General features: G+C 43.9%; 1 protein-coding gene across 1 annotated transcript in view; it reads right to left on the minus strand.

The window, feature by feature from the left end:
- The window catches only part of LOC121289677 (cilia- and flagella-associated protein 46), a 243587-nt gene that overhangs the window by 130689 nt on the left and 88165 nt on the right, over positions 1–24733 (minus strand). The window contains exons 21-22 of the mRNA XM_041209300.1: positions 12833–13014; positions 3704–3835 (exon numbers count right to left, since the gene is read on the minus strand). Coding sequence (XP_041065234.1) covers positions 3704–3835; positions 12833–13014 — 314 coding nt within the window. The remainder of the gene's footprint in view (positions 1–3703; positions 3836–12832; positions 13015–24733) is intronic.

The following is a 24733-nucleotide window of genomic DNA, read 5'->3' on the forward strand; positions in this document are numbered from 1 at the left end:
GGAGCCAAGGAGATTGCTGCAGCATCATGATGCCAATAAGAGCTTCTTAGAAAATTGGTGGCTTCCAGAGTGGCCACCTTTGATTCCATAGGTCCATTTAGCAGGGCGAAGTAACTGGACTCAAAAGCCCTGATTTGTAATACTGTCTTTAATGCTAATAATCAATAGCACCAGCATGTGTCCTGCACAATTGTGCTGCAAGGAGTGGATTTCAATGTCACTGTCTTTCTTGACATTCGTAGTAAGCTTTTTTCCTTAAGGCCCTGACGAATGCCTTTTACATGAGAGAGCTTAGGACATGGGTCTGGCACCTTTTGCAACTGCAAGAGAAAGACTGCTGGAAGCTGGTTCTCCTGAAACAGTGGATATTGTGATTCCTCAACCAATCAGATAGTCTGAACAAACTGACAAACCCCAACTGTCAATGGAATGAGTTCTATTTAAAAGGAACATGGCAGCGCTCAGAATGGCTACTTTAACTCTGTAGGTTTCAGAAAAGAAGAAAAACGAAAGCGAGATGTAGGAAAGCTGCACCCTGGTTCTCTGACTCTACCCTGAATGTGATGCTGGAGGCTGTGAAGATCCACAGAGAAGTGCTGTTTCCATTGGATTGGGGGAAGGGGCTACCCTCACAGAACAAGCAAGCTTGGCTCCAAGTGTCAGAAGCAGTAAACAGCAGGACTGTGCTCACTAAAACCTGGAATCAGTGCCGCAAGAGGCTCAATGATCTCATAAGGTCACACTCAGGGTGGAATTTAGTGTTGGCACCGGGGGTCACACCCACCTGTCAGGAGAACTGATGGAATCCCAAAAATGTCACTTTTCTCGGGGAAGCCAATGCAATTATCAAGTATTCAGCAACATACCCAGACAACATCGGGTCTCTCATCGGGTAAGCCCCAGTAGGGTAGATATCACGCCCTCCAGAGAGCTGCCAGACAAACAGAGGTCAGCAGCTCTCCAGTAACACACTCAGGCCTCCGGTAGGGACCGTTGCTGGATCCCTGGAGAGGGGTAAGTGGGGCAGGATAAGGGTCACAGGGAGGAGGTCGCTGGCAAGTGGGGGCATCGGAGGCAAAGACAGGGGGTTGGCTTTCAGCCGGCCCCCCTTCCCGATGCCAGGTCCTTCGATCAAAATCAACAGGGTGTGTTGAACGATTTCTCCACATGGCAAATCCCCTGCCTGTCGCTTGATGAGTACCAGCGAAGGTGGAAGAGGCCTTTGGTACTTCAATTGTCCTTCAGATGGGAAGGCCACCCTCTACCCTTTCTGCCCTGAGTTTAACCGGGGGAAGGCAGAGAGGTCCTCCCGCACTCTTCTGTCCAATCAAGAGGCGCCTCCCAACACCGAGGGTGAGGGAGGCATTAAGTTCCACCCTCTGGCTTCTCCAGCATAACCCAGCACAGCACTCCTTTGACCAACACACCATGCAACAGCACTCATTCCTCTTGCAAAATATCTCCTCACATACCCACCTGAGCAGCCAACACTCATACTCACCCTCATTTTAAACCATCTCATATCTATTCTTCACAACCACCTTTCTCACATGTTGCTCTTCCATCTTCCGTAAACATTCCATTTCTCTCAAACTCAATTCTCTGCTTTCTCTCCTTACTGGAAAAGAGAGTGCACAACTCCAAGGAGTGACAGAGAACTGGTGGCAGCCAACAAGTGATAGCCACCCTGACACACATGGGCATTGGAGATTGGTAGGGTGGCAGAGTTGCTGGATGTTATTGGAGAGATGGAAGTCTCTCACATACCTGATGAAAGAATTAGATATCATACTGCCACTTGGCACAAAACAATCACTAATGTTAAATTTCTGTCATCACGAACTGAAATGTGAACATCTGCACAATATTGACTTTGAACACTTGCCACATGTTAATTTTAATTGATGTCTTTCAGTTCTTTCAAGGGTGCCGCAGGAGCTGGAGCTAGAAAAGGCCATGGAGTCCTCAGAGGAGACCTGCACTGAGGAAGTACTCATGTGCACTCTCACCAGCACAGATACACATACATTGATGGAGTCTCAAACAGAGATAGATAGGGGAGGTGTGCAAATGGTGAGGTGCACATCACATATAAGAAGAAACAGGTTTTGGAGACAGGTACAACAGTAGAAAGTCTCCATCAGAAGGTGCAGGATGCTCCATGCTTTGCTTAGCTGGACACAGATGTTAAGCCTCAGGGGCCATCCACAAAGAGCACACTACTGGAGCAGCAACTGGAATCGTTAGAAATTCTGTCAGCATTGTGCACTCTTGCAAAAAGATTGGAGGAATTCACCTCTTCCATGAGTGCTGATATTCACCTCCATGGAAAGACTGGCCACTTGCATGGAGAATCAGCCGTGGCAGGCAACCAAATGCTTGCTTGCTTGCCTTCATCAATGGCCTGCACACTCAGTCTGCCATAGAACACAACAGAATTCAGGAAAACCTCATCTTGGCCATTCAATACCTCACTGAAGTGCAGCAAAGTACTCTCCAGCTCTTGGCCAGCAGAGAAGTTCGGGTTGATGATGAGAGGGAAGTAGAAACTCTTCCCAAGGGGCTCCGACTTCACATCCGTTGTCCATCCTGGAGTTGTGCTTTCTCTTATCCTCAGAGGGTCACGGTAAGCCGGAGCCCAACCCAGCATTATATTCCTATTTATTTTATTTCTAACATTAAAAAGTGAGTACCAAGCCTATAAAAAGTCAGCCGCCTTTACATGACACATTGACCACATGATACAATGTGCACAAATAGGTATATCTAAGTATGTGCATTGTATAGTAAAGTTACATTATCATAGCAACCACCATAGAACCAGCAGAGTATTCAACCGTTGGTGTCATATATTTTTTTGGCCAAAGTGAGTTTCTGGAGTTGTAAGCAACGATAATGTAGTAGTTGATATGGCTCTCACACTGCAGGTTTTTTGCTAAAGTGGTCCTTGCTTGAAAAATAGTGAAGACAACTGTTCTAGGTGGTAGCAGTTGTGGGTTTAGAAGGTGCTGCCTAAGGAGCCTTGGTGAGTTTCTGCAGTGCATCTTGTAGATGTTGTTATTGTTGTTGATCCTACTGTTGATGTTGCACCTGTTGTTGGTGTTGGTATTGCTCCTTCACCTGCTCCTTTTCAGAGTTCCATGGTATAGCTGCAGAAGCTGCTGCTATGCTGCAGTAAAGGCTATAATTGAGAAGCACAGAAGACTCCTTGCTATGCTCTCACCTTTTTAACCCTGACAAATCCTATACTTCTTGGGAAATCTATGCGCTGAATGTTGAAGCTAAAATTCAGGGTTAAAGGCAGAATTAGTTGGCACTTTATATACTTAAATTACGGACCCAACAGTTCTCTGGGGGGATTTCCTGCACACCTCCAAATATGCCCTGGTAAAAGCTGGAAGTGAGCAGGAAACCCAGAAACCAGGCTTCTGACATGCTGGTATTTCTTTTCTTGTCATTTAACCCCCACTTGCACCCAAATCTGCCTCTTCCCGCCTTGACAATAAAAATTCCGCTCATAATTTCTGGTGCTGTGGGTGACTAAAACCTATTACTGCAATTATAGCACTACTCCTGGAAGTATTTCAATACATCCCAAGGGAGTCTCCCGCAAAGAAAAGTTCATAAATTACTATATTAAAGCATAATTATCTTTATGATGAAAATCTGTTTGCACTATGGTCCAGCTCTGAGATAAAATTACCTTGCACTCAATTCAAATGCTCTGATGGCAGAGATACGCATTCCACTGTTTCCAACTGCATTCTTCATCAAGCTTTGCCCTTCAATACTGGCAACAACGCTCAGCAATTCTTGCTGAATTCTGTAATTATGCCTGTATAAATACAAAGAAAATGTTACTTTTCAATTCACATAAACATACTCAACAGTTATTTATCAAAAATCTTTGCCTCTGTTAAAGATCATCCTGATTTCACAAGTTGTGTAGGTCAACTCATTCAGTGACAAACTCAAGGGCAGCAAGTCTAGGTTTGAATCCTGTTTGGCTCACTCAGCTTTTCATTCATCTGAGGTCACAAACTGATTACTATATCACATGAATCAAAAAATGCAGTGCATGACACATTAATGGGGTTGCCATCTTCATAAACAAGGATACATTCCATATGGAAGTGGAGATCAGTATTGCATCCAAGAGATGCCAACTTCTCCAAAAAACCTCTCCCTGAATTCATTTTTTAAATTCATACTTGAAGCGTCAATAAAAATTTTTGTTCCTTATGTAACATGGTAGCATTTAAAATAAATATTTGGTTCCCCAATTTCTCAGTTTGACAGTTCAGTAACAAAATGGAGGCATCAAAGGGGGTGTGTTGAGGTAGAACTAGTTGTCATCAGTGTACATGTGAAAACTAATGACATACTTTTGGATGATGTTGTCATGGGGCAGCATGTAGATGAGAAATAGGAGTTGTTGTTAATTGTATAGTAATTGAGTGTTCAGTTGTGGTAGGGTGGTAGGCATTAACTGGGGATGCACTTGTGCTCATATATAGGAGCAAACAAAACTATAATTGTTGATTTATAATGTTTGTAATGTGTATACCTCTTATAAAGTGTTAAAAATTAGGCTCTAGTCCTATCATTCATCGCCTGACTATCTGGAATAGAACAAGAGCCAAGGGTAGATCATTCCACTTGTGTGTAGTGTGCATACAATGAAAGCCATGCTGCCATATAAAATATGATAGAGCAGACTATTGAAATGCGAAACAGTGCTTCCATTGCAGAGGTCACACTGCAGGTGCCCTGCACCACATGGCAGAGTGCACGTTAGGATGTGCCGTAGTCTACTACATGCTACACAACCTCGTCATCATGAGGGAACAGCCCTTGCCACCAGCAATATGACAAGCAGCCAGGATCAGCAGGAGGAAAAGGAACCGAGCAAACAATTTAGGCAGCATCTTCCTGGCCAGGCTGTCCATGAATAACTCATCCAAGTACAATACCAGTAACTGCAAATTTCCTATTCTACAGCAGTGCCACAGCTTAACTTCCATCTGTCATTGACCATTGCTTGGTCACAATGCTAAAATAAAAGCCACCAAAAATAAACATTCCAAATCAAATAATTTCATATTCTATTCAACGTCAACTAATCACCCTTGTGCATTCCCATCGTACCTATCTTCCAGGTGTTTTTGCTCGTCCAAATGCTGCTCCGTGACTACAGCATGGATGCTGGATGGCTGCTGAATTTTAGTGGAGGGGACCGTAGATGGCTTTGAAGGATAACTTTGAACTGCTCTAGGCCTAAAAGGCCCAGCTGTGGACGTTACCACCTTGACATGGGCAGCAGCAGTCTAGGCTGCTTGGTTGACAGGCCAACACCAAGAGCACTAGCAGAGTGACAGTGGTGGAAAGATGAACATTGCATTCTTGAAAGAGGACAGCAGATTCATGCTCCATGGAATTACTGTCACTTCCCAGGGGCGCTACCTCAGCAAACCTAGTAATCTGTTGGAGGACAGATTGTGGACAGCTGTGACACTCTGCAAGCCACTCTGCATACTGTAACCCACAGCCATATTGGCAGTAGTCTAAGCTTGCAGGGCAGCAAGCAGACCTTGCAGAACTTCAGTCTGAACTTCCACTGCCTGTTATGAAAGTCAAACTTACCTTAATGTTGAGAGCTAAGGTCAGGGACTTCAACTCCCAACAAACCTTGGACCTTCTGCGCATGCGCAGGCCAGGAGCAGGCTGCACATGCACAGTTCAGCAGTGCAAGTTCTTTGGGCTGATGACAGGCCCAGCATACTGAAGCAAAGATAAAAAAAAGTGGCCAGATGCAGAGCATCATTGCTGGCAAGTGTTCCAGGCAGGGGACAGGGAGATGGGATAGGGAAAAGTCCCAAAGTGAGAGGGAACAGGGATAGGTCCCAAAAGAAGAGTCCCAGACAGGGAACAAGGACAGGAAAAGGTCCTAGTTCAGTTAAAAGGAGGGGAGCAGAGAAACAGGCTCTAAACAGGAAAAGGGCTGCGGGTAGCAGACTTTAAGTGAAGAGGGCTCAGAAGAAGCCCTGGATATCAAGAAGGCAGCCGAAGGTTGGTGAATTTGTGCTGCAGGCCATTGGGGCCAAGGTACCCCTTTGGAGCAGTAGTGTTCTGCTCAGCATGGCCAAAGAGCTGTAATTGTGCTTGTGAGTTGGTGCTTGGGTGCATACTCAGGAATCCAGGGGAACGGAATCTCGGGAGACAAGATTAAAATTCTGTGAGGTTGGCCATAGTTGATGCCGTCCGAGTTGGAGCGACTTTTGGAGAGAACTCGCAGGTTAGATCTTTGAAGGTGAAGACTGGAATCCCTCATGAGAGGGGCAGAGTTTCAGTGAAATTGTTTGACTCACAGTGTTACTGACATATGGGTGGATTGTTGAAAAATCTATGGACTCTGTCTTAGTTGCATTTTCCATTTAGTGTGCAGTAAGGCATGTTCAACCACAGTTCGTCTGTTAATACACATGTACCTCACATTAACTTTGAATGTTAAAATATAAGACAGATATTGTAAACTGTTTTATCTTTCTGACCTTGTATAGTAAAGTTTATTTTTGTTTGCTCAAAACCTGTGAAACAGGCTCAGGAATGGACATCCCAATAATGGACAACACTGTCTCCTGCACAAGGTTGAAGATTTTGGTGTAATTGTCTTGTTCTAGCTAGCTTCTGCTGACTCTAGTTGTGCATCACCTTGCCCTGCAAGAGAAAGGGAGGTGCTTCAGTGAATGCTGTGCAATCTATTTCACGAGGTTTAATAGCTAGCAGTATGTGCAAGCTATGAAATAGGGGGGTGAGACTTGCAACAGTGCCAAGTGTATGAGGGTGCTGTGAATTTTATGAATGTCAGGTATGAGTCCTAATTGATAGAAATTGTTCATAAGTGAGTAATGGGGGTTTGGTGAATTAAGTTGTGTCTGAAGTAAGAGGTGTATTTGGTAGTAAATTGTATTAGAAAATGCATTCACTAACTTCTAAGTGTGTGTCTGAAAGTCCTCCTGGACCCCTGTGAATACAGAATATCGCTCCCCGTGTCCACCTCCTCTACATAAGGCTTCAGAGCAGTGTCTAAAAACCCTGGAGCCTGCTCTTTCCCATGTTGTGTTATTCTTCTGTCTTTCCCAAATCAAATTCAGTTCCCACAGGACTCCCCACTCCTGCTTCAGAAACAATGCATCTCTTCTTTAAGAGATACAGGTTGGCTTTCAGCAGTACAGGTTGGCTCTAACCCACAATATTGGTTCCCTGCTAAGGTATTTAATTAACAGCATTGGCACTTGCTGGATGCTGACATCATTTAAAACAGCAGTCAGTATGAAGCTGGCATCCTGATCCATATGCTGTTTTAGAAACTGTCGATTTTAACCCCATAGGGTTTGGTTCTTTTTTCGCAAGATCATGTTAGATGATTTTTAGGCAATCAATAGCAATGTTAGAATGCTGGTCCATCCTCTAAAATGGATGATAGGATCCAGAGAGCAGAAAGAAAATAGGTAAATTGAAGAATAATTTTTATTTATTTAAAGTTATAGAATAAACAGAAATAGAAAGAAAAAAGTGATAAAATAGCTTAATGAGAATTTTCGTTATTTTCATTATTTATGGTTATTGCATATAAAGCTATTTCTAACGCTTTAAGATCTTGCTGTAAAAATAATAGCATCCTGATGATTCTCACGGTTACTAATGTGCAAATTGGCCAGCATATTCAGGGCATTAAGAGATATGGGCCGGGATTTTCCCGGCCCCACTGCGGGCGAGGCAGCGTCCCAGCCAGAAGTCCATTGACTTGCGGCGGGACCAGAAGATCCCGGTGGCAGGCAGGCGGGTGCGGAAAATCCCGCCATGGTGTGGGGTGCAATTTTCCAGAACTCGATGGTCAAGTTACTCTGCTCTGCCATTTGCTTTGCACAAAAGACATCTGAATCTGAGTATCCAAGTATTTTTAAGAACTTGCTGTACTTGCACATTAATTTCCCATTAAGCTTACTGCAGTAAGTTGCTCAATCTCATTCTTGCATGTAATAAAGCTCTCCTTAAGAAATTTTTATTTTTAAGTCATTTTTTAAATTTTCAAATGGCCTGGATTTTGCAGTGATAATGAAGGGAAATTATGCGCTAGTCTTCTAAATTTATCCAGAGGGTGAGCTGTTAGGGTCCCTCCGAGATTGCAATCAAGGGAAATGAATGGAACTGATAAGAACTTCCACTCTTAAGATCTTAGTCGCACACCACTGAAAAAGTTATACCTTGTTGAATTAAGTATATATGAGTTTTTAATGGTGTACTAAGTTCATAATTACTACTAAACAGTCTCACTGGCCCTGAAAGAGTAGTTTTACATTTGGCTGAATGTCAAATTTCTCCATTATGAAAAGAAATTCCATATTTTTAACATGCTTTTTAAAAGATATTTTCACTTCTATCTTAATCCAATCATAATCATCTATTTTGCTATCTGAAAAATGAAGTTAAATGTAAAGGGGAGGGGGAGTAGATAGAGCTTACGATTTTCATGGGAGGCAACCCGTTAATTAGACTGGAGTCAGACTCGGTGGCAAATTAGAGGCTGTGGGCGGGAGCAGAGGCAAAGTGTGGACCTGAATTAAACTCCCCACAGCAGCCATTACTATGGCTGCTCTGTAAGTCTTGAAAGGCAAGCAAAAGAGTTCCTGTGAGACTTTGGTCTGTAGTGTCCAATGATGTTGATGGAAAGCCAGCAAACTGACATTGGGGGTAGATCAGCTCCCTTGGTTCTCATAGCACAGCTAGATTATGCTTGAGGCCATGAGAGAGAGAGGAGTAGGGTCACCTTTCCAAAATGTGGGAGGAAGCCACCCACCCAGGCTGAATAGGTCTGAGTTGAGATAGCTACCTGTGTCATTGGAAGAAGTAATATCAAAAGAACGTGGATTGAGCCTGTAAAAGGCTCAATGACCTCGTACGCAACCCTCGACCCTCAGGACACATCTTTGAATATTCATCCTCTGGCAGATGCACCAGCTGACAAGCCTCAGGCAGCAGGCTGCTCCTGAAAATGGGAAGAATGTGCACCACTTACTCACCCCTCAGGATGACTCGTAGCCAGACTTCTGTTAAGGACCTGTTACCATTGAAACATGCAGCTTCTATTGGATAGGAGCAGATGCCATTAGCCGTAGAGGGCAGTAGTGCTGTATCTCACACTCTTTTGTATTTGTAGGAGAAAGGGGCACATAATGCCTGGGAAAGGGTGGAATCAGGCAGCATGGCACAGTACTTACATAGGATAACTCCAGTGGAAGACCAAACAACGGAGGTTGCCAGGATCCCAGTTGAGGAGGACATCAGCCCAGGTGAGTTGGAAACTCATGATGCAGATAGCAATTAGAGGGCAAACTGCTCATTTAGGAGGGTACAGTGAACGGCACCCCATATGGTAACATACTCAGCACTGAATTGCATTGGGCGGCCTCAGCACTGCTATGGTTTCTACTCTCCTAGGTTGGTTCTCATGATCTTTTCTTGCCTCTCCCACAGGTGCCAACATCCACCCGTCGACACTTTCTCCCTCTGTAGTCCCAGAAGACCATTACGAGTTTGAGGAAGCACCTGACAAGCGCACTGTTCAGCAGTGCAGATACTCTCGCCTCAGTCAGACCTGGTGTGCAGTTATGTAGGGCGGCACTGATTGGGGTACACAGCACATGTATAGGAGGAGGTGCCAGAGGCAGAGGAGCTGTGTGCAGTTCCCCCAGAGGATGGAGATGGAGACAGACACAGCCCTGCACAACTGGGCACAGATGCAGAGCCTTCAGTGACAGGAAAGCAGGTTCTATCTAGAACAGCAAAAGATATGTTCCCACATGTCAGTGTTCCCTGGTACAGTGCAGGGTCAAAGGCTCAGAAGGGAGGATACCATCTATCTCATGCGTGTCACAATGGCTCAGCGCAACAGTGCATAAGCTCCTCCGTAAAGAGAGTGGCCAATCTTTTGGAGCGCCACCTGCAGCATCACTCTGAGTGGATGCAGGAGCAGCACTCTGGCATGCACAAGATGCATGCCACACTGAGTAGCTTGGAGTGGTCTGTGGCATTGGTAGCACAGAGAAGCTTGGAGTTGGTGCCAATTGCACCTCAGCTGGTGTCTTCCTCTAGCAATGCGGTGTGCTCGCCAAATGGATGTCATGGAGGAGGATGAGGGTGCCACCCCTCAGGAAGCACCTTCATAATCCTCAGCCCCCTTGGCTTTTCTGACTGAGGGAGCAGCAATGTAGCCTGACTAAGTCTCTGTAGATGCCTCCACGGGCACTTCCACGATGAGGATGACCACCACAGGCAGTGACCAGTGAGCAGGCCCCTCCACCTTCCCTGAGGCCACAAGGGGAGTACTATATAGAAGTGGCCAAACGCAGAAGCCACAGCATCACATGCAGCACTGAGTGGGTCATTAAGCTGTCTCCTTACTGTCTGTGTGCACTGTTTCCCTGTCTTATTTTATAAATAATGACACTTTAAGGCACACGTCTGAGACTCCTTTTATTGATGGCGTAACCAAAAAGTGCTTTGAGGGGTTTAAAGAAACCAAGGGTTTATAAAGTATATGTAAAGGCTCCGGGGAGATATGTATCCTTCATTGCAATCAGATCAAACTCATTTATTTCTATTTGCACCATCAATTCAATTATCTTTTTTCAATTGCTGCATGTATTCATGCTGCCTTTATTTTTGTCTTCTTACAATTTTTCCCTACTCTGACCATATATGCTGGTGTATTCTTCTGTTTGTACACTGTCTCACATTGTCATATTCTGACTATCATTACCCGTATTGCTACCCCGCACTATTGCCTTATTTTCCTTTTGAACTTTCTAAATTTCCTCCCACTTGAATCCTCCTCTGTCCCCCACTATTAAGTTTAAAGTCCCATCTACATGCAATTTCTCTCTTCCTCTATTTATTTATTTTTCTGTACCTGAATTGACTCTAATTCACCCACGCAAATTCACTATCATTCTCCATTGTTCATCTGCGTCTTTCTCAAGCATTAAAACTCATTGGTTAAAGAGATACACTGTTCGTCCAGCGGTTCAACTAAATATTGGGAAGACTCAAACCATTGTTTCCGGTACATGTGAATTAGGAAGTTCCCTTCCAAGCCACTCACCATACTGACTTGGAAATATATTGCTGTTCCTTCACTGTCGCTGGGTCAAAATCCTGGAACTCCCTCCCTAATAGCACCGTGGGTTTACCTACACCACATGGACTATAACAGTTCAAGGCAGCAGCTCACCACCACCTTCTCAAGGGCAATCAGGGATGGGCAGTAAATGCTGGCCTAACCAGCAATACCCACATCCCATGAAAAAGAGATACAAATTAGGAGAAGGAGTAGGCCACTAGGTCCTTTGAGCCTGCTTCGCCATTCAATAAGATCATGGCTGATCTGATTGTAACTTCAACTCCACATTCCCACCTAACCCTGGTAACCTTGCACCCTCTTGCCTATCAAGAATCTATCTAGCTCTGCCTTAAAAATATTCAAAGACTCTGCTTCCACCGCCTTTCAAGGAACAGAGTTCCAAAGACTCACTACCCTCAGAAAAAAATTTCCCCTCATCTCTGTCTTAAATGGACGATCCCTTATTTTCAAACAGTGACCCCTACTCCTAGATTCTCCCACACAAGGAAATATCCTTTCCACATCCACCGTCAAGACCCCTCAGGATCTTATACATTTTAGTCAGTACCCGCTCCAAATTCCATTCCATAGCCACCAACTCCATCATTCTCCATGGCACTGCCTGAGGCTGAACCAGACTGTTCATAACCTGTGTGTCATATTTGACCCTGAAATGACCTTCTAAGCATACATCCTCATCATTACTAAGACCACACATTCCCACCTCTGTAATGTGACCTGACTCCACTCCTGCCTCAGTTCATCTGCTCCTGAACCTTCAACCATGCCTTTGTTACCTTTATACTTGACTATTCCAATGCACATCTGGCCACCCTCCCATGTTCCATTGTCTGTAAACTTGACTTCCAAAACTCTGTTGCTCATAACAAGTCCTGTTCACCCATCACCCTATGCTTGCTGAAGTATATTGATTCCCAGTCAAACAATGCCCCAAATTTAAAAGTTTCATCCATGTTTTCAAATCCCTTCATGGCCTCACCCCTCCCTACCTCAGTAATCTCCTTATGCCCACAACCCTTCTAGATACCTTCTAATTCTGGCCACATGAGTATCCCTGATTTTAATTGCTGCATCATTGGTGGCCATGCCTTTAGCTGCCAAGGCTCTAAGCTCTGGAATTCCCTTCCTAAACCATGTCACCTCTCTACCTCTCTCAAGACAATCCGCAAAACCTACCTCTTTGACCAAGCTCTGGTCATCTACCATAATATCTCTTTATGAGGCTCAGTGACAAATTTTGCTTTATATTACTCCTGTGAAGTGCCTTGGGACACTTTATTATATTAAAGGAGCTATATAAATACAAGTCGTTGCTGTTTTTGTTCATTAATGTCTCAGATACCTCATTGCCCTCCTCTGCTAATGTGTGTAGGAAATTTTCTAACGAATGATATATGTCACCTATGGCTCTGCATCACCAAGATATGGCCCACTGGATTTTGTTTCAGTGCCATTGTATGCAAGGTGAAAATCAGAAAATGCCAGATCACAAAGCCTGCACTTATTCTGAATGTCAGAGTTAAATTAAACGGGTTTTTTTTTCTCAGTTCAAAATAATAATGAGCAAATATAATCACCTATTTGATAGAATTAAATAATTTAAATTACATTAAATGACATTATACTCACTTTTCATGTTTCTTGGAATCAGTGCTTGGTGCAGCAATTTTATCCATTTCAAATGCTTTCTGGGCACATTGCATTAGTAATGAGTCATCATTATTCAGGTTAGCAAGTTGCATCAAACGTGTCCATATCTCCAGCTCTAGCAATTGATCAGACCAGGTACAGTCTGATATTTGTTTCTCCAACTGAAAACATTTATACAATTTAGTATTAAGAAATGTTAAAACATAGACCAGGAAATTTCTTGGTGAGTGATCACGGCAGTTATGCTGTGATCATGCCTGCTGATGAACTCTGCCATTGATCCTGCCAAAAATTGCAGAGTTAGGGGCCAGAAGAATCGGCGGTTTGGAAGAGCATCTACAAACTGCCTTTTTTCCCCACCAGAGGCCAGAAAGTCTGACCACAATTTGGTGGGATGGAGTTGCTGAACCCCTTTCCTCCCTTTCAGAAAGATAAGAAGGTGGACCCTGCACCCCATTTATCAGGTGAATGTATTAAAAAATAAAATTCTATGGCTCTGCTCTTCAGGGGTAAAGCCTCAATTCCAGCCTTTAACATCAATTAGGCCCCATTTCATCTGAACATATGTGTGACTGAGTGAGGATCAGGACCCAAGAAAACCTGATTTAGTGTGTCTCCACACACAGACCCACACCTTTCTACATTAATGGCTTTGTAGAGGCTGGCAGAGTCTCAGCAGCTAGGATACCATCCTGGAAATTTGCCTTTACTGGAACTTGGGCTTGGATCCTGCTGGCCATTTCACACAGCCATTTCAGAACATTCCCACCAGGTTTATAGTGGCAATTCAACTAAATGGCTATGAGTTTGGGCCCCACGGGAGAACTCTTATCACCCAAACTATTAAATAGGTTAATTTTGTCAAAGATTTATTGAAACACAGTAGGCTTTGTAAAAATGAGCTGAGGGCTACTGCTACACTTCTAATTTAAGAGATAATAATTTAAAGCAATGATTATCAGCTACATTTTTAAATATAATGTTTAAAAAAAAAGAATTAAAAATGATGAAATGTTATGGTTATATATGTTGGGCTAAGCATCTGTGAAGTGCTGTGCAAGTTTGAAATAACACTGGTAGTAATTTACTTTGAAAGTGATAACCCAAAAGTGTGATTCACTTTCTTTTATATCCAATGTGCCTTATAAGGTTGACTCTGAAAGCAACAGTCTTTGTGGAAAGAACCTTGAAATAGAATGAGTAGATGGTGGCGTAGTGGTAATGTCACTGGATTACTAACCCAGAGATCAAGGCTAATGCTCTGAGGACATGGGTTCTCAACTGGTGGAATACGAATTCAATTAATAAATTTGGAATTGAATTAATAAAGCTGGTCTCAGTAACGGTGGCCAAGACAACCATTATCGATTGTCATAAAAACCCCATCTGGCTCAGAAGGGACTACCATCCTTACTCAATCTGGACTATGTATGGCCTCTTGACTGCCCTTCTGAAATGACCTAGCAAGACAGTTCAAGGGCATTTAGGGATGGCAAAACAAATGCTGGCCTTGCCAGTGACACCCACATCCACTGAAAGAATAAAGGAAAAAAAATAGAATCAATGTACACATGCCTCCAAAGTTAACAAAACCCTTTCTACATTAAACCTCCTCTGATGGTTTTCATTACCAACAAGAAGATTAAGCAGGGGCTAAAGAAGGAGGAGATCAATTGATTTCCTTCTTCTGCTTGAGTTTCTTGTTTGGCAATGAAAATCATCAATTGACTTCCTCCTAATCTAAAAATCAAGAGCAAGGGTCAAGCAATAATTTGAAGATCAGCTTCCTGGTTCTTGTCATTTCATAAATTGAAACTTATTCCTTACTTTAAACAGGTTAAAGCTGTTGCAAGTGGGTCTGTTCAAAGTGAGAAATAGCATTAAACGGATAAAATTATATATTTGTTTTAAAAAACTTTATATTTCTTGGTTCAGAAAGTATATATTTTTCCATGATGTTAGCAAAAATTATATTCAGGCCAAAATGTGATGGACTGCTTCAATTTGAATGCACATAAGTAACATTACAGTTCAAATCAAAAGCATTTTTAAAATTCATTCATGGGATGGGTGCATCACTGGCAAGGCCAGGATTTGTTGTCCATCGCTAGTTGCCCTTGAGAAGGTGATGGTGAGCCACCATCTCAAGCTGCTGCAGGCCAAGTAGTGTAGGTACGCCCACAGTGCTGCTGAGGGGTGCTACAATTTTTGACCCAGCGACAGTGAAGGAACAGTGATACATTTGCAAATCAGAATAGTATGTGACTTAAAGGGGAACTTGCAGGTGATGGTATTCCCATGCACTTGCTGCATTTCTGCCCTTGCCCTCCTAGGTGATGGAGGTTGCAGGTTTGGAAGTTGCTGTCAAAGGATCCTGGATGATTTTCTGCAGTGCATCCTATGGATGGTACACACTGCTACCACTGTATGGTGGTGGAGAGAGTGAATATTTAAGGTGGTGGCTAAGTTGCCGATCTTGCAGTCTGCTTTGTCCTGGATGGTGTTGAGCTTCTGGAGTGTTGTTGGAGCTGCATTCATCCAGGCAAATGGAAAGTATTCCATCATATTCCTGACTTGTGCCTTGAAGATGGTGGACGGGTTTTGACAAATCAGGAGGTGAGTTACTCGCTGCAGAATTCCCAGTCTCTGACCTGTTCTTGTAATCACAGTATTTATGGCTGGTTCAGTTAGGTTTCCTGTCAACGGTAACCCCACTGCCCCCCTCTGGTGGTAGGGGGTTCAGTGATGGTAATGCCATTGAATGTCAAGTGGAGATGGTTAGATTCCTTCTTGTTGGAGATGGTCATTGCCTGGCACTTGTGTGGTGAGAAAGTTACTTGCCACTTATCAGACCAAGCCTGAATGTTGTCCGGCAACCAGCCAGTCTAGACTGTTGCCACTCATGCCAAGATGGTGTTATCCAAAAGCATGCATTCAAAGGCCAGAGCTGCATGAGGTCATTTTGCAATGCCACCTGCAGTTTACTGAACTGAAAGTCAGCCACCTTCTACTAGCCATGCTTTAGACACGGAGGTAGTAATGTGCAGCAGTGGTAGGGCAGACAAAGGCACACAGAAGAAAGTTGTGAAGGGAATGCAACAAGGGCAGTGGCAAAAGGAGCAGCCTGGGAGCAAAGCAGTACAAAAGGAGGGGCTCAAAAGAGGAGCGGCAAAAAAGGAAAGGCCGAGGTGTAGAGTGGCACAAAACGAGGCCCAGGAGCCAAGTAGCAAAAAGGAGAGGCCCATAGCAGAGCACCACAGGAGAGACCCTGGATCGCAGGAGCATGTGATCTATGTTCAGGCTGTAACCCTAAATCAAATGGAAGGGGGAAAAAACCCTGCTGGTGTCAAGACAGTTGCTTGTCTAATAAACAGAGAGATGACAGGATGTCTCAGTCCCGTGGAATGTACATCTGTGTCATGTGGGAACCCCAGGATATTTCTCATATCCTTGTGCAGAAGCATCATCAGCGGGAGCAGCTAAAGCTTTGTGTTGAAGGGTCATGAGGACTCGAAACGTCAACTTTGCTCTTCTCCGCCAATGCTGCCAGACCTGCTGAGTTTTTCCAGGTATTTCTATTTTTGTTTTGTGTTTCATAGTTTGTGCATCAGCTGGCATCACTGCAGTGCATCTGCGAGGCTGAGTTTCATGTTTAGCACTTTCATTGATGTGGTCACCCCACTTTTTAAAGATATGCAGGCAGACAGGGAATGGGTTACTGCCAGGCAATCAAGGAAAAGTTCTGCAGGAGTCTCCTGAATGCATCTCACTTTCCAACCTGTTCTAAATACCGGTGGTTTCTCTGTAGAGTGAAGCCAGAGCCAAGTCTATGGCCAAACGGTTGGACAACATTACAGGGTGTGGTGGGATGCGGGAGGGTGAGGGAGTAAGATTGAGAAAGCAATAGTGATAGGGGTTTCTATAGTTAGAGAAACAGACAAGTTTTTCTGTGGCTGCAGACATGAATCCAGGATGGTATGTTATCTTCTTGGTGCTGGGGTCAGGGATATCAATGACAGCTGCAAAGAATTCTGAGGTGGGGAGAGAAGGTGAACATATCAGTACCAATGACATAGACAGAAAGAGGGAAAGGACCTGTAGGCAGATTTAATGGACTAAACTAGCAAGCAGAATCTCAAAGGTAGCAATCTTCGGATTACTCCAGACCCCAAACTAATGAGTATAGGAAAATAAAGCAAATTAAGGTGTGGAGAGATAGTGCAGGAGCGAGCTCTTTAGATTTCTTAGAAATTGAAACTGGTTCTGAGGCAGATGAGACCTGAACTGATAAAAAAAAACTGCGGATGCTGGAAATCCAAAACAAAAACAGAATTACCTGGAAAAACTCAGCAGGTCTGGCAGCATTGGTGGAGAAGAAAAGAGTTGACGTTTCGAGTCCTCATGACCCTTCAACAGAGCTAGGTGAATCCAAGGAGAGGGGTGAAATATAAGCTGGTTTAAGGTGTGTGTGTGTGTGTGTGTGTGTGTGTGTGTGTGGGGTTGGCGGGGGGGGGGGGGGGAAGTGGGGGGGTGTGGTTGTAGGGACAAGCAAGCAGTGATAGGAGCAGATCATCAAAAGATGTCACAGACAAAAGAACACAGAGGTGTTGAAGTTGGTGATATCATCTAAATGAATGTGCTAATTAAGAATGGACGGTAGGGCACTCAGTGTATAGCTCTAGTGGGGGTGGGGGAGCATAAAAGATTTAAAAATAATGGAAATAGGTGGGAAAAGAAAAATCTATATAAATTATTGGAAAAACAAAAGGAAGGAACAGAAAGGGGGTGGGGATGGAGGAGGGAGTTCAAGATCTAAAGTTGTTGAATTCAATATTCAGTCTGGAAGGCTGTAAAGTGCCTAGTCGGAAGATGAGGTGTTGTTCCTCCAGTTTGCGTTGGGCTTCACTGGAACAATGCAGCAAGCCAATGACAGACATGTGGGCAAGAGAGCAGGGTAGAGTGTTAAAATGGCAAGCGACAGGGAGGTTTGGGTCATTCTTGTGGACAGATCGCAGGTATTCTGCAAAGTGCTCGCCCAGTTTATGTTTGGTCTCTCCAATATAGAGGAGACCGCATTGGGAGCAACGAATACAGTAGACCAAGTTGGGGGAAATGCAAGTGAAATGTTGCTTCACCTGAAAGGAGTGTTTGGGCCCTTGGACGGTGAGGAGAGAGGAAGTCAAGGGGCAGGTATTACATCTTTTGCGTGGGCATGGGGAGCTGCCATAGGTGGGGGTTGAGGAGCAGGGGGTGATGGAGGAGTGGACCAGGGTGTCCCGGAGGGAACGATCCCTACGGAATGCCGTCGGGGGGTTGAAGGGAAGATGTGTTTGGTGGTAGCATCATGCTGGAGTTGGCGGAAATGGCGGAGGATGATCCTTTGAATGCGGACGCTGGTGGGGTGATAAGTGAGGACAAGGGGGACCCTATCATGTTTCTGGGAGGGAGGAGAAGGCATGAGGGCAGATGCGCGGGAGATGGACCAGACACGGTTGAGGGCCCTGTCAACCACCGTGGGTGGAAAACCTCGGTTAAGGAAGAAGGAGGACATGTCAGAGGAATTGTTTTTGAAGGTAGCATCATTGAAACAGATGCAACGGAGGCAAAGGAACTGAGAGAATGGTATGGAGTCCTTACAGGAAGCAGGGTGTGAGGAGCTGTACTCGAGGTAGCTGTGGGAGTCGATAGGCTTGTAATGGATACTGGTGGACAGTCTATCACCAGGGATTGAGACAGAGAGGTCAAGGAAGGGAAGGGAAGTGTCAGAGATGGACCACGTGAAAATGATGGAGGGGTGGAGATTGGAAGCAAAATTAATAAATTTTTCCAAACCCCGACGAGAGCTTGAAGCAGCACCGAAGTAATCATCGATGTACCGGAGAAAGAGTTGTGGAAGGGGGCCGGAGTAGGACTGCAACAAGGAATGTTCCACATACCCCATAAAGAGACAGGCATAGCTGGGGCCCATGCGGGTACCCATAGCCACACCTTTTATTTGGAGGAAGTGAGAGGAGTTGAAGGAAATATTGTTCAGTGTGAGAACAAGTTCAGCAAGACGGAGGAGAGTAGTGGTGGATGGGGATTGTTCGGGCCTCTGTTCGAGGAAGAAGCTAAAGGCCTGAACTGAGTTGGGGCCAGTGTCCTTATGGAGCAGTTTGGGACAGTTTTAAGCTAACTTAGCAGGAGGGTGGGAACCAGGACGAAACATTAGAGGGGAAGAAACAAAGCGCACAAAGATTGGGAGAGACAGCTAACTCTGGAGTAAGGTATCAGGTGGGACCTGAGCAAAAGGAAATGTAATAAGATACAAATGAGCTTTACAGTGCAGGTATGTAAACTCTCAGACTATGGTAAATAAGGTTGTTGAGCTGCAGGCACAGATAACCAGGTGGGAATATGATTTTGTGGCGATAATTAAGATCTGGCTCAAAAAAAGGGCAGGACATTAAATATTCCTGGATACAAGGTGCTCCAGTATTCCGAAAATATATGAAAAGAAAAAAGGAGAGAGAGGAGGGATTGGCAGTACTGATTGAAATTGAGTGTAAAGATAAGCCCAGCAACCACAGGGCAGTCAGTTTAACCTCAGTGGTGAGAAAACTTTTGAAACAATAATCCGGGACAAAATTACTTGGACAAATGTGGACTAGATAAGTAAAGTCAGCAGGGATTTGTTAAGGGCAAATTGTGTTTGATTTACTTGATTGAGTTTGTAATGAAGTAACCGAGAGAGTTGAAGACAATGCATTGATATGATGCACATGAACTTCCAAAAGGCGTTTGAATAATGTGTCACATAATAGATTTGCCAGAAAAGTTACAACCCATGCAATAAAAAGGGACAGTGGCATCATGGATGTAAAGTTGGCTGAGTGACAGAAAATGGGGAGTAGTGGTGAATGGTTCTTTTACTGGAAGAAGATATATAGTGAGATTCTCCATGGGTCAGTACAAGCTCAGCTGCCTTTCTTGATTTATATTAATGACCTTGAATTGGGTGTGCAGGGCACAATTTCAAAATTTGCAGCTGTCACAAAAGTTGGAAGTAATGCAGACTGTGAAGTTGGTAGAATAAGTGACATATCTAATGCATACAATTGTGAAGTGGCATATTTTGGTGGGAAGGACAAGGAGTAGCAATATGAAATAAAGGATACAATTCTAGAGTAGGTGCAAAAGCAGAGGGACCTGGGGGAATATGTGCACAAATTGTTAAAGATGACAGTTAAGAAAGCAGTTAATATGGCATATAAGGTCTTGGGCTTCATAAATAGAGCATAGGGTGCAAAAGCAAGAGCATTTCGGTGGATCTTTATAAAATGCTGGTTTAGTCTCATCTAAAGTATTGTGTCCAATTTTTGACAATTTACTTAGGAAAGGATGTGAGAGCATTAGAAAGGTTGTGCAAAAGATTTAAGAGAATGATACCGGGGTGAGGGACTTCAGTTAGGCAGATAATTTGGAGAAGCTGGGGCTGTTCTTCTTCAAGAAGAGGAGGTGATCAAGAATGTGAGGCTTTATAAGCTAAGTTATGTTTAAACCCTCTCCTTTAATTCAAGGTAAAATGGATTCATGGAGAGAGGCATGTGGCCTCCTACTAATTTTGTCTGGAGACAAGTCCATGTGTCCTGGTTGCGGTGGGGACAGGGGCCCAGGTCAAAACCTATTTAGTAAGCTGTAATCTTTAACACCTGGACACAAAGGAAGGGACAGCTGGCCTTACTGCTTCCAGATTTATAGATTCAGAGACCCTGAAAATACAGAGTGATGCTACTGTGTGTGAAAAACAGGGAAGCTACAGCTGAGAGCAGGATGCTTGTAAGAGTCGGTTTTATGTTTAAAAAAGGAAGGAACAGACAGGACTTTTGGAGACTTAAGAACCAAGGAGTCACAAAAGTGAACATTGACCTTGCAGCTGGAAGCCCAGACGGTTATGTTCAGAAGATTAAGTGAATGGGATTTTGTTTAAAAAGGAACTGGAAGACTCACCCTAACATGACAGGGAGAAGGTAGCCCACTGAAACCTGGAGTGATTTGGACTTGAATCAACAAAGTTACATTTCTGATCAGAGCCTAGTGTAAGGTATAAATGTGGGCTTGGGTTTTTTGGTTGTATTAAGAAGTTAGTAGAGAATAACTTTTCTGTGTTAGTCTATTATTTGCCTATTCAGTAATGCTTAGTCAATCTTGATTTTGGTTTGTTGTTACAATAAAAATCTTAAAACAGGAAATCCTGTTTGATACTTTTTTTAGGTCATTAGGAAGTTCACTTTTTTAAATTCTTTTGATGGGATGTGGGTGTCGCTGGCTAGGCCAGCATTTTTATTGCCCATCCCTAATTTCCCTTGAGAAGGTGATGGTGAACCACCTTCTTGAATTGCTGCAGTCCATGTAGGAATACCCACAGTTCTGTTAGGCAGGGAGTTCTAGGATTTTGACCCGGCAACAGTGAAGGAACAGCGATATAGCTCCAAGGCGGGATGGTGTGTGGCTTGAAGGGGAACTTGCAGGTGGTGGTGTTCCCATGCATCTGCTGCCCTTGTCCTTCTAGGTGGTAGAGGTTGTGAGTTTGGAAGGTGCCGTCGAAGGAGCCTTGGTGAGTTGCTGCTGTGCATCTTATAGGTGGTACACACTGCTGCTACTGTATGTGGTGAGGGGAATGGTTATTGAAGTTGCTGGATGGAATGCCAATCAAATGGGCTGCTTTGTACTGGATGGTGCCGAGCTTCTTGAATGTTGTCAGAGCTGAACTCATCCAGGCAAGTGAAGAGCATTCCATCACACTCCTGACTTGTGCCTTATAGATGGCAGGCAGTCTTTGGGCAGTCAAAAGGTGATTTTTTTCACAGAATTCCCAGCCTCTAACCTATTCTTGTAGCTACAGTATTTATATGGCTGTCCAGTTCAGTTTCTGGTCAATGGTAACCCTTAGGATGTTCATGATGGGAGATTCAGTGATGGTAATGACACTGAATGTCAATTGGAGATGGTAGGATTCCCTCTTGTTGGAGATGGTCATTGTCTGGCACTTGTAAAGGTTATTTGCCACTTATCAGCTCATGCCCAAATGTTGTCCAGGTCTTGCTGCATATGGACATGGACCACTTCAGTATCTGAGGAGTCACAAATGGTGCTGAACAATGCACAATCATCAGCGAACATCCCCACTTCTGACCTTATGATGGAGGGATGGACATTGATGAAGCAGATGAAAATGAAGACACTAACTTATTTAGCAGGGTGGTAGTGCCACACAACACAATGGAGACAGGGATGTCATGCCAAATTTTGAAGTGTCAGAACTCTAAGAAAATGCGTTAGCCATATTATTTCTAAATCTCTTATTACGTTGTTTTCTATATAGTTATCAATTGAGTGCCCAAATGTCAGTAAACCTATGCTTTTTAAGTGAAAAACATTAGTGCCGGTAGGCATTTTATTTCGAACCATGCGGCATTTTGAATAGTTAGTCTTTAGCATAGCTACAATTTCATTATGCAACAGTTTAATTATTTAATTCAAGCCTACTAAAAACATGAATTACAGAAAACTTTACTTAACTCTGATGGTATATGGAGGGACTACTGTTTTTCTTGATTTATATTTATAACCTAGGCCTTGTTGTATAGGACACAATTCCAAAATTTAAAGATAATGCAAGACTTTAAAGTATTGTGAACTGTGAGGAGGATAGTGATAGGCTTCAAGAGGCTACACTCAGGCTGGTGGAATGGGCAGGCACGTGGTAGATGAAACTTCATGTAGAGAATATTGGACTGACAGATTTTGGTCAGAAGAATGAGGAGAAGTGACATAAAATAAAGGGTATAGCTCTAAAGGAAATACAGCAGCAGAGGGATCTGGGTGTATACATGCATAAATCATTGAAGGCGGCAGGACAAGTTGAGAAAGCGGTTAATAAGTTACACCGAATCCTGAGTCTTAGAAATAGGGGCACAGAGTCCAGCAGCGAGTAAGTTATGAACCTTCATAAAACACTGGCTCAGTCTCAACAGGAAGAATGCGAAGGTTTTTGAAAGGATGCAGAAAAGATTTACATGAATGGTTCTGAGGATGACAAACTTCAGTTATGTGGATAGGTTGGTGAAGCTAGAGCTGTTTCCCTTGGAGAAGGTTGAGGAGAGATTTGTTAGATGTGTTCAAAATCATGAGGGGGTTGGATAAAGTAAATGGGGAGCAACTGTTCCCATCGGCAAAAGGTCGGGAACACTAAGGTGATTAACAAAAGAACCAGAGGAGACATGAGGAAAAATCTCTTCATGCAACAAGTGGTTTGGATCTGGAATGCACTGCCTGAGCATGTGGTGAAGGCAGATTCAATTGCAATTTTCAAAAGGGAACTCAATAATTATCTGATGAGAAAAGATTTTACAGGACTACAGGGAAAAAGTGGAGGAGCGGGACTACCTGACTGGCTGTTGCAGAGAATTGACACAAAGACAATGTGCTGAATGGCCTCCTTCTTCGCTGTAACCATTCTATGATTCTGGTATAGGCACGTTCAAGGAACTTGATAAACACATGAGAAAGAAAGAAGCTGAAAGTTACCCTGATAGTCTGATCAAGAAGGGTGGGAGGAGGCTTGTGTGGCACATAACACCAACATAGATGAGATGGGCCAAATGGCCTGTTTCTGTGCTGTAAATTCCATGTAAAGCTGCCAGCAGGGAAGATAAACACTATGTTACATTTCACATTCTCAGGCCATCACAGCCAAGGAATGAGTGTTCAGTAAGAAAATGCAGCAGGGTCTTTGGGGATACTGATGTTGCTTCAGATCCCAGAGACCTTGAACTTCAAAGACCCTAAAATGCCTGTTTATGAGAAAGTTGTGTGCAGGGAGTTGTAAGGTCTGTGTTTTTTTTTACAGTAAGAGAGCTGTGCAGAAGATTTACTGTTGTTGCTGCTGCCGCACATTGATTCAGAGACATTCAGCAGCAGCAGCTGGGCCCAGACTTCCTTCCGCCACCTTTTAACTTCCCTAGGCTCCGGGTTCACAGCCACACAGTGAGTCCAGGCATTCCGGTCATATCTTACCGCCCGGCCTGAACTCAAACTCCAGGGACTTCTGGCAAAACTTGACCTTGTGCCCCACATAATAACACAGGTAGATATCATTCATCATGGTCCCCAGGCCAACTGCCCAATCCCATGTGGTTGCGAGAGGATTTCCTTCCAGTTCCGAATGTTGCCATCAATGAGCTATATCCCCTTGCATGTGTTACTCCTGGAAACAAGTAGCTTCAATATTGGAGGTGGTGAAGATTAAAATCAACACCAATCTTGCAGACTGAAAATCCAGTCAGACAATTGATCAAGTGGATTCCATTGAGATCAGTGGAAAGTAAAATCAACTAGGTGTATAACAGCTGGTCGATCAGCAAATCAGTATTTACCATCCAGCGGTGAATATTAAAGCCTTTAAATAGGAGGTGGTGGAACAGCACTCCAGTGCGCTCTGGCAGCACTACACCCCTACATGGAGGATATCCTCAATGTGAAATTGGAACTTTGTCTCAACAAGGACTATGCAATGGTCACTCCTACCAATACTGTCATGGACAGATGCATCTGCGACAGGTAAATTGGTGAGGATGAGGTCAAGTAAGTTTTTCCCTCCTATTGGTTCCCTCACCATCTGCCTCAGACCCTGTCTGGCAGCTACATCCTTTAAGACTCAGCCAGCTCAGTCACTGGTGGTGCTACTGAGCCACCCTTGGTGATGGACGTTGAAGTCTCCCAACCAGAGTGCATTCTGTACCCTAGCCACCCTCAGAGCTTCCTCTAAGTGGTGTTCAACATGGAGGAGTACTGATTCATCAGCTGAGGGGTGGCGATAGGTGGTAATCAGCAGGAGGT

This window comes from Carcharodon carcharias, chromosome 17 (assembly GCF_017639515.1).
Source record: "Carcharodon carcharias isolate sCarCar2 chromosome 17, sCarCar2.pri, whole genome shotgun sequence".
NCBI classification, from domain to species: domain Eukaryota; kingdom Metazoa; phylum Chordata; class Chondrichthyes; order Lamniformes; family Lamnidae; genus Carcharodon; species Carcharodon carcharias.